At 49.7% G+C, this 16,879-nt stretch overlaps 1 protein-coding gene across 1 annotated transcript in view; it reads right to left on the minus strand.

Moving 5' to 3' along the window:
* The window catches only part of LOC105484707 (calcium voltage-gated channel subunit alpha1 S), a 74,839-nt gene that overhangs the window by 34,977 nt on the left and 22,983 nt on the right, over positions 1-16,879 (minus strand). The window contains exons 6-14 of the mRNA XM_011746558.2: positions 15,944-16,149; positions 14,530-14,633; positions 12,128-12,273; positions 11,596-11,677; positions 9,814-9,974; positions 4,267-4,492; positions 3,314-3,521; positions 1,549-1,669; positions 562-676 (exon numbers count right to left, since the gene is read on the minus strand). Coding sequence (XP_011744860.2) covers positions 562-676; positions 1,549-1,669; positions 3,314-3,521; positions 4,267-4,492; positions 9,814-9,974; positions 11,596-11,677; positions 12,128-12,273; positions 14,530-14,633; positions 15,944-16,149 — 1,369 coding nt within the window. The remainder of the gene's footprint in view (positions 1-561; positions 677-1,548; positions 1,670-3,313; positions 3,522-4,266; positions 4,493-9,813; positions 9,975-11,595; positions 11,678-12,127; positions 12,274-14,529; positions 14,634-15,943; positions 16,150-16,879) is intronic.

Genomic DNA, 16,879 nt, shown 5'->3' on the forward strand with positions numbered 1-16,879 from the left:
ATCTGATTTGGACCAGCTGAAACAGAATCAGCATTTCAACAAGATCCCTAGGTGATTTTTTTGCAGTTAGAGTTTGAGAAACACTGTCTAGAACACCAGTCGGCTTCCACTCCAGAGGAGGGTCCCAGGCTACAAAGAATTCACTGACAAAGTCACAGATGGAGAGAATTGTGAAGAACCTGAGAAGCCAATGGCCACTTCACAGAAGAGAGGATGCCTGAGGCTCAGCAAAGGGCAACACCTCTCTCCCAGAAGCATGGCGACTCAGTAACAGGGTTAGGAAGGGAATTCCCAGGATCCCTCCCTGGGGGAGCCGTGCTCAACTGGCCGGGCTCTGAGGCTCTGGCATTCTGCATCCCGAGGCCTATCTGTCCAGAAGGCCAACATGTCTCTGTTCCTGTCCACAGGGAAGGACCTCAGCCATCTCCATGCGCAGGTTGCAGAAGTTTGCCCACTGAGGTGGGTGTTACCATGTCAAGGACCCTGATCGTTTGTTCAGAGCTGGAAGGCCATGGCCACGGCTGAGCACTCCAGGTCCCTTCCTACTAAGGAAGCACTCACTTGGACATCTTCCTGCGTTTTCTTTCCTCAGCCTTGGCTTTCTGGGCAGAAGTCAGGCTCTCCGCCTCGGCCAGGTTGTCCACGGCAATGGCCAGGAAGACATTAAGCAGGATGTCTGAGTGGGTTTAGCTAAGGAGCCTTCGGTTATAGGTGGAAGGGAGCCTGTGGGCAGGAATCCTGCCTGCCTGCATGTGGGCAGCACCTAACCCTACTCCCAGAGCTATCCATGGGAAGGTGTGGGTCCAGGGTCATAGTGGAAGGCCCTCAGGGAGGCATGCCTGTGGAGACTACCCAGGAAGGAGCCTGAATCCACTGTGACCTTGAACCATCCGTTTCCTGTCCAGACTGGTCCCAGATCCCACACTGAGCTGCATGGAGAGCCAGTGAGGCAAAACAAGTGAGACCCATGCGAGGCACGCATGAGTCGGGGAACAACGGTGCCCTTCCCCCCCCACTCCCCACAGTATCACATTCCATGGTGCAGGCACCAGGATGCCTCAGGCACCGCCAGTATCTCTCCAGTCCCATCCACCTCACCCTCATATCTGCTCCTCTCATCTCTCGGCCTGTCCTGGCTCCATCTTTCTGGTCCCAGCGCTCAGGCTGAGCATCCCGGCCACAGGGTCCTGGTGGCTCCCTGCTTGCCTCTGAACCTTTGGAGCAGGCTGTCCCACCATCTTCATGCTCTTCAGCAAAGCTCTATCCTTCCTCCCCACTGCTCTAGGCTCACTGACCTTACTGGGCTTTTAATTCCTCCCAGCTGTAGCCAAACACCCCTGTGAGTCTCTCATCTTTTGGCAGAAAGAATTATTCTACAGCTATACCTGCATTTGTTATGTCCTAACCCCCTACCCCAAGGGCCTGGGAGCTCCCCTCCAGCCAGTGGGCCTGGCTACCTAGAAACTGGACACCCTTGACTCCCATTTTAAGCCCTTTCCCCCACCCCCTCCCTAAGCTGTTTTCTGCACCCTGCTCCTAAGGGGATACAGTTGCCACAGACAAAAAGGATGATGAAGTAAATGCACACAAGCATGCCGGGGTAGGACGGCCCACCGTAGGCCATGATCCCATTGTACATCATCGAAGTCCAGTCTTCACCCGTCAGGACCTGTGTGGAGGGAGGAACAAGGGCTCGGGAACACAGAGGGGCCTGAGAGTCTTCTGTTGGGACCGCATAGACCGAAGGTCTCCTCCAACTCTGTGGTTCTCTCAGACCTTCCCTCTTTTCATTCCACAGTCCAGGTGGCCAGCCCCTGCTCTCCCCAAAACCCTTATTCCAGCTGGGTGCGGTGGCTCACGCCTGTAACTTATCACTCTGGGAGGCCGAGGTGGGTGGATCATTTGAGGTCAGGAGTTCGAGACCAGCTTGGCCAACATGGTGAGACCCCATTGCTACTAAAAATGCAAAAATTAGCCAGGCATGGTGGTGGACACCTGTAATCCCAGCTATTTGGGAGGCTGAGGTAGGAGAATCGCTTGAACCCAGGAGGTGGAGGTTGCAGTGAGCTGAGACTGTGCCACTGCACTCCAGTCGGGGTGACAGAGTGAGACTCCATCTCAAAAAACAAAACAAAACCCCTATTCCAGTGATATAGAAGCTTATCACTGCTCTCTACGGACAAGGAATTGGACTGTGGGCTCGCCACCTCCCTGTTCTGTTCCTAATCCCCGGGCTTCACTGTGCTGCACCCACCCAGGCCTCCTGTTATTCTGGCCTTAGAAGTCATGTGAAATGTCAAGTTTCTTGAAAGGCCCAAGGCCTGACCAGCCAGTAGGGCTAATGGAAGAAAGAGTGGGCAAAGCCATCCACAGGACCGATGGATGATCACACACTGCATCTCTCACTGGTACAAAAGGGAGGCGTCACTCATGAAATATGGGCCACTCCAGAGAGGAATGTTTCCACGTCTACACTAAGAAAACTCCTCCAGGGGCCGGGCGCAGTGGCTCACGCCTGTAATCCCAGCACTTTGGGAGGCCGAGACGGGCGGATCACGAGGTCAGGAGATCGAGACCATCCTGGCTAACACGGTGAAACCCCGTCTCTACTAAAAAATACAAAAAACTAGCCGGGCGAGGTGGCAGGCGCCTATAGTCCCAGCTACTCGGGAGGCTGAGGCAGGAGAATGGCGTGAACCCGGGGGGCGGAGCTTGCAGTGAGCTGAGATCCGGCCACTGCACTCCAGCCTGAGTGACAGAGCGAGACTCCGTCTCAAAAAAAAAAAAAAAAAAAGAAAACTCCTCCAGGAGGCCAGGGGCTCTGAAAGCTTCTCACTGGGCCACAGCCATGCTCCGTTGGGTGGCTGATAGTGAACTGGCTGTGCCGCGCCTGCAGAGTGAGAAATGGTTTGTGTTTCTCTGGGGCTTTCTCAGCCTTGGGGAGGAAAAGCTCCCCTTATCTGACTTTGCCCTGAGACCTGAGTAGCACATGGGAGAGAAAGCATGCATCTGGACTCCCAGGCCATCCCTAACCCAGTCATACTATCCTGTAGTAGGCCAGCACTGTGCTGGGCACCAGAAACAAAGACTAATCAGACAAAGTGGGTGCAGCTACAGTGAAGGAGACAAATAAGCAAGTGTCACAATGGAGAGACGCACAGGTGATAGGGGAGCCCAGAGAAGGACATTGCACTCAACCAGCAGATCTGAGAAGGTTTCCTGGAGAACGTGATGCCCACCTTGATCTTGAAGGACAAGAGAAGCAGGATTCAGCAACTGCGCAGAAGGATGGCCACACAGAGGGACAGCCTACCTGGAAGACGCTGATGAGGGCTTGGGGAAAGTTGTCGAAGTTGCTGCGCTGTACTTCTGTGTCCTCAAAGTCATACCTCCCCCCAAAGAGCTGCATGCCCAGGAGGGCGAAGATGACGATGAAGAGGAAGAGCAGCAGCAGCAGGGAGGCGATGGAGCGGATGGAGTTGAGCAGGGATGCCACTAGGTTGCTCAGCGACGTCCAGTATCTGAAGGAGGAGGAGGTGCAAGGTGGGAGGAGATAGACCCTCTCACTGGGGCCCACGAGGTGTGGACAGGCTTGGGGGAAAGACTCAGGACTGACGTGACACAGAGGGAGGGGGGCTGCCTCGGGGCTGGAAGGCCCTGGATTCATGGCTGCATGCCCGCTGTGTTCCTGCGGAGCACTTGTCTGTAATTTCACACTGGTTAATATGACTATTGATTAACTTTAGGTCCCGTCACTGGACGAGAAACCCCGTGAGAGTAAGGACGGCTTTTCTCCCGCATACCTTCGATGCCCTGTGTCTAGCACAGTACCTAGCTCACGCAAGTGATGGATAAATAGTGCAAGCAGATGAACCCCTCTCCTCTTCCTTCACCACCTCACAAAGGCTCTGATTGTCTGTGTTCCTCCTTCTTTCTTGTTTCCACCCCTTTCCCTACAGCTCTTCCTGTCCTCCTTCCCTCTTCCCATCTTTCCTTTTCTCTTCTTCCTTTCTCTTTTCCACCACCCCCTCTCCCTACCCTGCCATAAACTATGGTAAGAAAAAAACAGAGAAATGGATTCAAAGTGGGGAAGTGATTCCTTTTTTCACAGAAGGAGGTTATTTCAAGGAGGGAGGGAAGTCCAGGCAAGGGGCCACTGATGAACCTACACATATTCCAGACCCCAAGAAATGAGGTGGGTGTAGACCAGACCAGGCCGTGGTGCCTGCCGGGGACCCGGGAGTGCCAGCCAACCCCAGCGCTCACTTGGTGATCTTGAAGATCCTCAGGAGGCGGATGCAGCGGAGCACGGAGATGCCCAGGGGCGTCATGGCGCCCGACTCCACCAGCAGGATCTCCAGGATGCCGCTGCACACCACGAAGCAGTCGAAGCGGTTGAAGATGGACATGAAGTACTGGCGCAGGCCCAGCCCATACATCTTCATCAGCATCTCGACAGTGAAGAGGGACAGTAGCACCCGGTTGGCAATGTCTGCAGGGTTGGCGGCACAGCCCCGGCATCACTCTCCTTCCCTTCTCCTGCCTCCCAGCCTTGGCCTTGGCTGGGCCTCAACCCAGGATGCCCCTTCCCTTGTTTCCGAGGCACCATGGATTTTTTTGGGGGGTGCAGGGGACAGGGCCTCACTCTGCCGACTGGAGTGAAGTGGCACAATCATGGCACACTGCAGCCTCAAATTCCCAGGATCAAGTGATCCTCCCTAATACCAGTGTGTACCACCACATCCAGCTAGTTTTTTGTATTTTTGTAGACAGGGTTTCATCATGTTGCCCAGGCTGGTCTTGAACTCCTGGGCTCAAGCAATCCGCTGTCCTCAGCCTCCCAAAATGCTGGGATTACAGGTGTGAGCCACCATGTCCAGCAAATTTTTAAATTAACTTTAAAAAAGAAAAACAACTTGGTAAATTTTGCCCATTGATTTCTTGCAAGCTAACTCATATCATATTTAACAGGAAGATGATCTTATTACTTTTAATTGTACCGAAGTTCATTAAGTCTGCTACTCTCTCATTCCTATACACCTCCCTCCCGGTAGAGAAGGGTCCTGCCACCTATCCGAAGCCAATCCGTCCTCCTATGCTTTGCCCGCCCCCCCTTTTCGGGAAGCTCCCTATCCATGATTCTTTTTCTTTCCTACATATTTAACTTCTTTCTTTCAAATGAGCCCTCCCTTTGCTATTCTTAAAGCCCAAGTCTAGGCCGAACGTGGTGGCTCACACCTGTAATCCTAGCACTTTGGGAGGTCGAGGCAGGCGGATCATAAGGTCAAGAGATTGAGACCAGCCTGACCAACATGGTGAAAACCCGTCTCTACTAAAAATACAAAAAGTAGCTCAGTGTGGTGGCACAACGCCCGTCATCCCAGCTACTCGGGAGGCTGAGGCAAGAGAATCACTTGAACCTGGGAGGCAGAGGCTGCAGTGAGCCGAGATTGAGCCACTGCACTCCAGTCTGGTGACAGAGTGAGACTTCATCTCAAAACAAAAACAAAAACAAAACAAAACAACCCCAAGACTCTCCCATTTTCCCTCTATCTCCTGTCCTAGCTCTCTCCTCCCTGTCACTGTCAAACTCCCAAAAGTTGTCTATATTGCTCTCTTCACTTCTTCACCCCTTGCCCTGCCCCATTTGCTCCTCACCTCATCCCTACCTGGATGCGCCCTCACTACTTCACCAACACAGCTCTCTCCAGGGGCATCAATCTGCCACATCTAGTGCTGATCTAACCCTCCCGCTCCTGATCAACCAGCAGCACTGGGCATTGTTGACCATCCTCTTGCTTTTTCAAGCATTCTGTCCTTGGTTTCTGTGGTGCCACATCCTTCTGGATTTCCTCTACTTCTCTGTATTTTCCTGAGCCTCCTCTGCAGATGCATTCTTTACATCAGCAAGCATAGGGTCTTCCAGTTCTCCCCACTCCCACCCTGCCACTTTCTTTCTGTGTCCTGACTGAAAATCGCAGACTGCTTTGACCACTCTGTGACCCGTAGCTACAGGTTTTTCTCAGCAGGCTTTACCTCAAACTGGGACCTTGAACATTCCTAGGTACTAATAAAGGTAATAGGTGTTGCCCCAAACATTGAAAGGAACTGGCCACAGCCCTGAGCCAGATTCCTTAAACCCTTACGTAAAGTCCATGCCCTGACCCCATTGCTGTGGATAAGTCTGGGTAGAACATCCCTTTTCTCTTGCTGTCTATCACGAGGATTGCTCAACATTCTGTAGTAAGTTTCCCCAACAAAAGCTTTGTACTGATCGCCCTGGCATTTAGTACTTCTTTCTTTGGAATGGCAACCGACCCTATCTCAGGACTGTCTGGGGTAGTCCTTTGTGGGAATTCCCCTACCACTGCTTTTGGGGCAATTCCAGCTGAGGTTCAGCAGGATGAAACAGCGAGTCATTGAATGCTTGATTTGAGTGATACCCTTGAGTATACACTCTCCCTTGGGGATCTGGTGTTATCTAAGACCACAGCTTCAGACCATCCCCACCAAGGCCTCCCAGATTTAGCTCTTTAGCTGAGACTGCTCTGCTGGGTTCCAGACCTATTTTTCCATCTGCTTCCTTGACATGTACATTGGGATGTCTCAAAGGCACAGCAAACTCACCATGCCCAAGACGAAGCTCATGGATACTGCCCATCCTCACCCACTACCCAAAATACTTGGTCATTAACCATTTTCTCAGCAGGTGGCACTACTATCCATTTATCTGCATAGGCCACAAACCTCAAAATCACCCCTGACTCCTCTTGGTGGGCACTGTTTACACCATCTCCACATTTGGTCATTGACAGTGCCTTGACAACGATTGGCACATTCAAGGTGCTCTCGAGAAGACTGGTTGAAATGAATGAACAGATGAATGAATGAATTCATTTAGAACTAGTTTTCTTTCCTATTTTATTCCCATAGAAAAAGATAATCTTGTTTTCTATTTATTTTCCTTCTTTTACCTCTTTCATCATTTTAAACAGTCTCCTTTGTACTATTCTATCATCTCAGGTTTTTGGGGCTATTAGCTTCCATTGGTTGTACCTGATGACTGTTTCTCAGGGTGGCTCTGTTCCTTATTTGGTTTGCAGTTTTGTTCATTCATTTGTTTGTTTTTTTAATTGTGAGCTCATCTTCAGGAAACACTTTTCCCTGCAGAAATTCTATATGCCTTAGATTAAGAAGCATCCTTAAAGAATGGTTTATGTTTGCTTCTGTGGGGTACCCCAGGGATTTTACTTGTTTGCAACTTGATTTTTATGTTACTATCTTAGCTTAGGATCCTTGGACCATGAGAGGTAGTGTATATTGGACTCCATACCTACACAAGGCACTGATAGGATTCTGATTTTTCACTTGAGACATTTTTCCCTTCTCCCAGGGCCTCTAGCAGGAATAAACTTCCAAGCTCGTTTCCTGGCCCAGTGAGATTTTGGCTTCCCTTCCACGGGGGCAGCCTTTCCAGGGCCCTGGCTCTGTGTAGGTGTGACAGTTCCAGTTCCCACCTCATGCAGGCCCAGGGCCCTGTCTCCAGCCCTGCACAGGCCTTAGGAACCCAGCTGCTACCCATTAGGATTTAGGCCTAGGTCTAAAATGTCCTTGGAAGTCAGTTCACAAGCTCGCTGCTCTGGTTTTGGGTCACTTCTTTGTTTCCGCCACTCAAAGACTTCCTTTTCATTCTGGGAAACATGGTTCTTATGCCTTACGCAGCATTGTTACATGTTTGTTGCGGGGAGGGTACTGAGCTTGTCCACGGGGTGTTACTGGAACGGGTCCTTCTTTTCTCATATCCTACTCCTCTCAGGGTCCAAAGCTCCACACCCAGGGGAACATCTACCACGTGGACGAGGCTGACTTATTGACCTTCCACCAAGACTGAGCTTTCCAAGACCTGAGTCTGATCACACTATATTCCTGTTTTTAACTTCTCATTGGCTTTCCATTGCCTAAAGTGTAAAGTCCAACACATATAAGGCCTGATATCGTTTGGATAGATAGCCCTGCCCAAATCTCTTGTGGAAATGTAATTCCCAGTGCTGGAGCTGGGGCCTGGTGGAGGGTGTTTGGATTACGGGGACGGATTCCTCATGAATCGCTTGGGCCATTTCTTTGGTGTTAAGTGAGCTCACTCTGAGTTCACCACAAAACCTGTCATTTAAAAGTGTGTGGCACCTCCCCTCCCAGTTTTTCTCTCTTTTGCTCCTGTGTTCACCATGTGATGTGCCTGCCCTCCCTTTCTTCCATCGTGACTATAGGCTTCCCAAGGCCTCCTCAGAAGCTGAGCAGATGCCAGCCCATGTTTGCTGTAAAGCCTGCAGAACTGTGAGCCAACCAAACCTATTTTCTTTATAAATTACCCAGTCTCAGGTGCTTTTTTTTTTTTTTGAGACAGAGTCTCGCTCTGTCACCCAGGCTGGAGTGCAGTGGCCGGATCTCAGCTCACTGCAAGCTCCGCCTCCCGGGTTTACGCCATTCTCCCGCCTCAGCCTCCCGAGTAGCTGGGACTACAGGCGCCCGCCACCTTGCCTGGCTAGTTTTTTGTATTTTTTAGTAGAGACGGGGTTTCACCATGTTAGCCAGGATGGTCTCGATCTCCTGACCTCGTGATCCGCCCGTCTCGGCCTCCCAAAGTGCTGGGATTACAGGCTTGAGCCACCGCACCCGGCCTTTTTTTTTTTTTTTCTTTTTTTTTTTTTGAGACAGTCTCGCTCTGTCACCAGGCTGGAGTGCAGTGGTGCAATCTCAGCTCACTGCAACCTCCCCCTTCCGGATTCAGGTGATTCTCCTGCCTCAGCCTCCCGAGTAGCTGGGACTATAGGTACAAGCCACCACGCCCAGCTAATTTTTGTATTTTTAGTAGAGATGGGGTTTCACCATGTTGGCCAGGATGGTCTCAATCTGTTGATCTTGTGATCCGCCTGCCTCAGCCTCCCAAAGTGCTGGGATTACAGGTGTCAGTCACCACGCCCAGCCTCAGGTATTTTTTTTATAGCAATGCAAGAATGGCCTAACACAAGGCAAACATGTGAGCAAACATCTCTCTTAGTCACATGCAATGTTCTTATGGCTTACTGAATTCACTAAACTGTTTTACATCTTCATCTCTTCGCACACACTGTTCCTTCTGCAGGATTCCCTCCTCCCTTTGACTACCTGGGGCTTGTCTACCTATCCTTTAAGATCCACAGAGCTCCAGTGTCTCTACTGTGATTCTCCTCTTGCTGCTATTTTGTATTTACCTCTATCATTGCCCTCCTTGTATTGACTTGGAATTATTTATTAACATCAGTCTTTCCCTCTGGCTAAGTAAGCTCCTTGAAGCTGGGAGCAGTGTCTAAGTGTTCTCTGTATCCTGAGTTCTTTTCCTGTACCTTACATACAGGATGCACTCAATAAATAGTTGGTGAAAGATTGTTGTTTTTGTAGTAGAATTTGAACTTGGGTGCTTAGAGTTCTAAATTACTAGCAATTTTATGTCCAGGGATCTGTGATTAGAATAATCTGCCTGGACACCTGGGCAAGCACCTGTCCCAGCCTATTGCTTTTACTGCCCTTGGTAAGTTACAATGCCATGAAGAGGAAAATTGGGTACGTTGCTTTGTCACTTGAGGTTTTCGTTTTACCCCCGTGAAAGGAGTGGATTTGGTCATATAATCCAACACTCATGGTCCATAATTTTTAGAAAATGATGTCAATATCTAATTAACCTCTTCTGCAAAACCTGCAGTGCCATTGGCTGACTTTGACATCAAGCCACAGCCACATGTGCCCTCCTCCCGGCTTCACTCCGTTCTGCCTCACCTTGTAAACGGGTCAGCCAGAGAGGCTGGTTGTGGTGCTCTGAGGCGATAGACAGGGTGTTGAGGGCAACGATGAGAATCACTAGCCAATAGAAGACCTTGGACTTCACGATGTCGTGGCACTTCCAGCGAAAGATGCGGTTCCACTGCCTCCAGTGCCGGCTAAGGGAGGGGACAGATGATGGTGCACAGTGCTGCGCTGGTCTACACCCCACCTGTCCAAGCTACCTTCATACAAACTCCAGCCATGCGTAGCTGACCACTCCTCTTCCTCCAGCCACATGAGAGAAGCTCAGGGCATGAGCTGGGGATCCAGACTGAGTAAAATCCTCCATCTTTCACAGAAGAGCAATAGTGACGCAAACCTCCGAGGTAATGGAATGAGAGGACGCACGCAAAACGCTTAGCACAAGTGCCTGGCAAGGAGCAGACGCTCCGTGTGGTTTAATTTTAATTAAAGCAACTCTGAGATGCCACGTTTTGCCCATTATCCGAGGCCACTCTTCAACAAATTAATATTATCTGGGGAGGGTGAGGGGAAATGAGCTTTGACAGTATAATCTTTTGGGATGAATTGGCAGCACTTACCAAAATTTAAAATATATATGTTCTGTTTTTTAATGTTTTATTATTTATTTATTTAGACAGGTCTTTCTAGGTTGCCCAGACTGGACTTGAACTCTTGTGCTCAGGTGATCCTCCCACCTCAGACTCCCGAGGAGCTGGGAGTAGCTATACCCTTTGATCCAGCAAGTCTATTTCTAGAGTTCCTTTGGCAGAAATGGTCATACCTATCCACAACTGTTCCCTGCAGCACTATTTGTATTGCCAAAGAGGGCAAAGATTAACTACATTATGGTATATTCATCCTGTGGAATATTTTACATCCAAAGATACACAAAAGAAAGTGAATCTGTTCTGAAAATTGCTCTTCATAGATAATTCTAAGTAAAAAAAAGTAAGTCACTAGATAATCCTTTATTGGATTATCCTTTAGTGTATATTACATTCATTTACTTGACAAATTTTTGGCAACACCCCATATGTGCTAGGCACTCTTCTAGTCCCTATAGTGACAGTAGTTAACATAAACAACCCCATTGTGTAAAAAATCAAAAACAAAAAAAATCCTGGCGCGTGTGTGTGTGTACAAGAGGGAGGAAAGCACAGAAAAGATCTTAGAGGCTACACATCTGTTACCATGGTTACCTCTTTGAAGAGCACTGGGGACCTTCATCTTTTCTTTGATGTATAGCTCTATTGTTTGATCTTTCAAAATCATAATTAAGTGTGAATTTGTAAAAGGAAACAGACAACCAAACAAACCAACCCTCCTCTTAAGACAAAGGCGAGAGAGTGTGGAGTGTGCTCTTGCCTCCAGCCTCCTTCCTGAAGGGCTCCCGGGTTGTGCAGCCGCTACTGCATACACTTTCCCTCTTCCCTCTCAGAGGTTTCCAACACAAATGACCTCACCCAGCTCCGCCCTGATCAGGGTGAAGCAGCAGCAAGCATGCTCACTGCTCCCAGAGGCTCCCAGTGTCCTTCTTATGTGCTATATAAATAGGTCACTGCTCAGGACCCCTCTGATCGTACATTCCCCGAAGGTCTGGTCCCTGTGGAGTCCCTCAGAGCAGGAACTGGCCCTGTTTTCTTAAAAAGGTTGCCTTTCTAAAGGATTAGACAAGTGACTCTGAAACCACTGAGGGGAAGTAACTGGACTCTACCCTCATGTCTCAGGGAGCTGGGGGTTGGGAGGGTCCTGGGGCAGTGGGCAGATACTCACATGAACTGGATGATTTTGTTCAAGCCTGCAATTTCATACAGGCTCTCTGTGTCAGAGCCACCTTCATCCAAAGACAGTTTTCCTGGAGATAGGAGAGAAAGAGTCAGCCAGCCTTCAGGGCCCCTCTGGGCTGGACACACCTGGGCTGGGCACCGAGACAAGGGCCCGTTGACCAGAGACATCTGCGACAATGGGTCCTAGGTAGGCCTGGATTTCTTGGTGCTTTCCAGAGATTGAGAGTTCCAAGAGACAAAGAGCCCACTTTATCTGCAGGGGAAGGGCCGTGAGGATGGGCAGTATGTACCTTTGGGAAGACCTCTGGTCACACCTGGATCCTACCATTTTGAGCCATTTTGCTTTAGGCAAGTCACTCACCCTCAAAGGATGAATGTTGGACTTGCTCAGTGGGCCTCCCAGGCTTGCTGGGGGTTAAATGAGGTAGTGCTGTCCATGGAGCCCAAATGCAAGGTGTGGCCCAGAGGTAGGAGTCAGAGAGTGAGGTGAGTGCTGACCCCAGCCTTTGGGCCCAAACCTTCTCTGAAGTCCTCAACGTCCATGACCTCGCCCTGCGTGATCCAGCTCATGTAGCCCCGAAGGTCCTCATCTAGCTGCTGCTTCTCCCGGAGCTTCTGGAAGGTTCCCCTGGACTTGGCCTTCTCCCGCTCCTTGGTGAATTCCCTGAAATGGGATGGATGAGCCAGGAGGGGAGGAGAAGAGGGAACAGGGTCAGGGAAAGACTGAGCTTTGTGAGGACAGACAAACCCATTCTGTGGCTGGAGTGCTCCTTTTTCTGGGCCCAGGGTGTTGCCTGGGGTCCAGGTGCCCCTCAAGGTGGCTGAGAGACAGCCCCTCTCACTTCCCGCTCACCTATCCCCACCCTCCAGGAACACCCTGGAGCACTCCTTGCCCCTTCCTCATTTCTTTCTTCTCATCCATCTCGTTGTCTCCTGCCTTGTTTTGGGGTTCCCCTTGCACATTAGGGGTGAATGACAAGGCAATCCATTGCCTAACTGAATCAACCACGGAGCCTCAAATTGGCCGTACTGCCCCAACCATTCAGACTACCTTAGAAATTTAGTTTTGTACAGACCAAAGGCCTGGGAAAATTCTCCTGGGACTCGGAGGAACCAGGTGGCAGGACTGGAAGAAAAGGACCCGAGGCGTCGCGAGGGATCTTCAGGCCAGCAGAGGGCAGCCCTGGGCTATGGCCACCTTCCCTGCGGGGCAGGGGGGAAGACGGCAGCACAGGCGTGGGCTCTGAGGAGCTGCGCCTGGCAGCCAGGAGGGGTTGGCCCACAGGGCAGGTCGAGTCGCCCTGGTCAGGCGGGGTCCAGGGAGGGGGTCTTGATCAGTTTGTGCCATGGACCCTTTGAAAGTCCAGTGAAGCCTATGGATCTGTCTTCAGAATAATGTGAAATGCACAAAATAAAACCAAAGCATGACAAAGAAGTCAGTTACAGTCAGGCTTCACTTAATGACTGGGATGCGTTCTGAGAAAGGCATTGTTAGGTGACTTCGTCTCTGTGCAGACATCAAGAGCGTATTTACACAAACCTAGATGGGAGAGCCGACTACACATCTAGACTATATGGCATAGCCTATTGCTCCTAACCTACAAACCTGGACAGCATGTTACTGTACTGCACACCATAAGCGATTGTAAGTATCTGTGGATCTAAACATAGCTAAACATAGAAAAGGTACAGTAAAAATACAGTACAATCTTAGCGCCCCACTGTTGTGGATGCAGCCCGTCATTGACTGAAATGTCTTCATGCAGCACTTGACTGCATGTTAAAATACAGTTATTAAAATGCAAAAAAAGTATGATTGAGTAATACATTTGCTTTTTCATTAACTCATTAACTAGCAAGATCTAGCTGCAGGTCTGGTATCTATCATAATTTCAAAGTATGGAGTAATTAGTGTAAATACTATTCACAACTGTAATGTGACATGATTTCTATTAGGACAAGTCATAGGCCCTGCTAATAGCACTGTGGTTTGTTGCCTATGTTCGTTACTAAAGGAAACACTAAATTTCAGTTACAGTTGTGAAAAATAAAGATAAGTGTTTCCTATCCAAGTTCACAGTCTCCCAGAATTCTATCTACAGACTACCTGGAGGGAAGCTTCTGGAATGGGGTGATACCAATGGGGAAGAAGGCTGATGGTGACTTCTAGCCTCTCTGCTGTGCTGGGGTGGGTGGAGAGATGACAGCAGGACTGTCTCAAAGAGAACAGCTCTCATTAATAATAACCATTAGTATTTAGTGCTTATTTTGTGCTGGACTCTGCTCTAAGTACTTTATACGTATTAACTTATTTAATCCTCACAACAACCCTATGAGATAGAAACTGAAATAATTCTTATGTGGCCGATGTGGAAATTAAGGCACAGAGAGGTTAGGTAATTAGGTAAAGGTCACACAGCCACCAAGCAGTAGTGCTGGGATTTAAATGTGGGCATTCTAGCTCCAGAGTCCGTGTGCTTAACCGAAAGCCCCACTGCCTCTTAGTGCTGAGGCTCCACTTAAAGCACTCCCAGGGCCAGGAGGTTGGAGTCTCAGAGGCTTCACTGAGGAGTGTCAAAGCAGAGTGACAGGAGGGCCGAGAATGGGGGAAGACTTGAGGAGGAGGAGAAAGGCAAATTAAAAATTGAAGGGCTCTTGTGTGTATCTCCTCTCTTCCTGCTCACCAGGAAGGAAGCACTCTTGGCCCAGCTGAGATGGCAGGGAACCCAGGGATGAGCCGAGGGCCTCACCCACAGCCCCCTGCCCTGCTCCACTCCTTCCTCCTCCTCCTTTCTCTCCTCCTCCTCCCTACCCCTACCCACCCCTCCTGTTTCTTTTCCCTCCGTTCTTTTTCCTTCCTCCTCCTTCTCCCCTCCTCCTCTTTCTCCTTTCCCCCCTGGCTACCTTTGAACTTTCTTACCCGCTCAGGACGCCCAGCACCAGGTTGAGGATGAAGAAGGATCCCAGCAGAATGAGGGTGACAAAATAGATCCAGGGCCACTCATTCCCGATGGCATCATTGACCTGGTCAGGACAGAGGTGTGATTCTCTGAGTTGAGGGCTTGGCTCCCCTTCCCCAAGTCTGCTCATTAAGACTCCACCCAACCCTGGGGCACAAGGAGAGAAGCCACCCTGGGACAGTGAGTGGACATTTTTCCTCACCTGAGGACTAGTCTGGAAGGACTTTTCCAGCCTGAGGACTAGGATCTGGTCTGAAAGGATCTCCCTAGGGAGGACTTGCTGACTGCCTACCTGGTCCGGGCAAGACTGACCTAATTTCCCTCCAACCAAGAGTGTTTAACCTCCCTCATAGACTCTACCTCCAGTTGATTTATTTAAAGCCAAGATTTTTCACGTGAACAACCTCTGTGACCCTGGACAAGTCACCTAACATCTCTGATCATTATTCCCATCCGCCTAATGGTGATAATGACATGGGCTGTCTCTCCTCACAGGCTTGAAACAGAGGTGAAATCATACATGTGACAGTCCTTTGATATTTTAAATAATTTGCTCTCCTAATACACACTTACAATAAATATTTACACGAATCCTTTATATTTGCAAAGCATTTGACAGTTTTACAATCCCCCCACCCCCCTAATAGGCAGCATCATATTGTGGTTAATTCCGGATTGGAGCCAGGGGGATCAGAGTTCGATTCTTGGCTCTGTTGCTCACTAAGTTCTTAACCATGGGCAAGTTATTTTACTCTCTCTGAGCCTCAGTTTCCTTATCTATAAAATGGGAGCAATGCCTTCCATCATTGAAGGATGAAATAAGAAATCTAACTAGCTCTTAACAAACACCAAATAAATAATATACTCCAACAAAGAAACTCTTATGGAGTCTTGACCGTGTGCCAGGCACTGTTGCAATTCTCCTACTAACTCTGATATAGACAGTGTTACTATCCTTATTTTACGGGTAAGGAAACTAATATCTTATAATAGTTATATGGGAAAGCAGTCTTGCAGAGGAAAGGAAAAAGACTCAAAGAGCCCTTCATTCCTCAAAAAGTCTGAAATTCTAAGCCATCAGAATTAAGTCACTCACAGCCAGGTTTTTCCTGGTTTCCATTCTTCACCCGCCCCTTGGATCCTGCATAGACATACTGTATCATGGGGATTTCCCCATAAGATGCTGGGGCACATACCTGGGAACCAGAAGGGGACACACATCCTATATAGATTCCCCAGGGAGGAGCAAAAGGGAGCTGGGGTCACTCAAGTCAGACTGGCCTCCTGTGTGGACTGGCAAGCCCTCCCTCCCCACTCCCTTGCAAACCTGTGGATGAAGGGAGATGGTTCTGGCAGGCCCGGGCCCAGACCCACCCAGTAAAGGACGTCAGTCCATCCCTCCATGGTGATGCACTGGTACACGGTGAGCATGGAGAAGCCGAAGTTGTCAAAGTGGGTGATGCCATTGTTGGGCCCTGGCCAGCCACCCCGGCACTCACTGCCATTGATGGTGCACCGGCGCCCTGAGCCTGTCCTGGCACAGGGTGATGGCTCCTCATTCTCCACTGTGGCCACGATATCTGGAGACAGAAGGCAGAGGGAGCATCAGACAACAGTAGTAGGTGGACAATGACAGGAGGAAAGGTGTATAAGAGCAGTTTAAGAGAATTGAGCAGTAAGTCTAAAGACACTCTGCTGAAAACGCAAAAGACAGCTTCACACGGAGCAGATGGTGACAGTGAAGAGGAATGCCTGGGGCTGAGGATGGCTACAGGCAGCAGGAATTATGTCTTGGGCCCCCGGCCCTCATGGCAGGGTCAGCTTCTAGGATTAATTGTCCTATGCAGTGCAACCCATGAATGAGGAGTAATCTGAGTGTCATTCGTCCCCACAGAACTTTAAAAAAGAAGGCAGCTGCCTGGCTGGAGTAAGGCTGGAGGTGGAGGGCTCACATGTTCTGACTTGAGAGTTCTGTCTGGGAGGTGAAATTGGAGAAGCTCCAAAAGCACTGGGCTGAGCTGTACAAGACACCCAGCTGATGGGGCAGGGGTCTGCACTCAAGGGAAGTTCCCGCCAGGCCCGAGCCTGCACTCTCCTTTGTTCCCCTGGATGACGCTTTCTTGTCTCTAAAATCCTGTACTTCTGATGACATCCTGCATCCCCTTTCATCTTAGGATGTTTTACAGTCTCCTTTTGTGTTCAGAGATTAGATTGGCTTATCAGAACTGGAACACCCTGCCTCACCTATTTACCGTGTAGGCTATTAACCTATTTAGCATGTAGGCTCAATGCTCTGAAGATGGAAAGGAG

Source organism: Macaca nemestrina, chromosome 1 (assembly GCF_043159975.1).
Source record: "Macaca nemestrina isolate mMacNem1 chromosome 1, mMacNem.hap1, whole genome shotgun sequence".
NCBI lineage: Eukaryota > Metazoa > Chordata > Mammalia > Primates > Cercopithecidae > Macaca > Macaca nemestrina.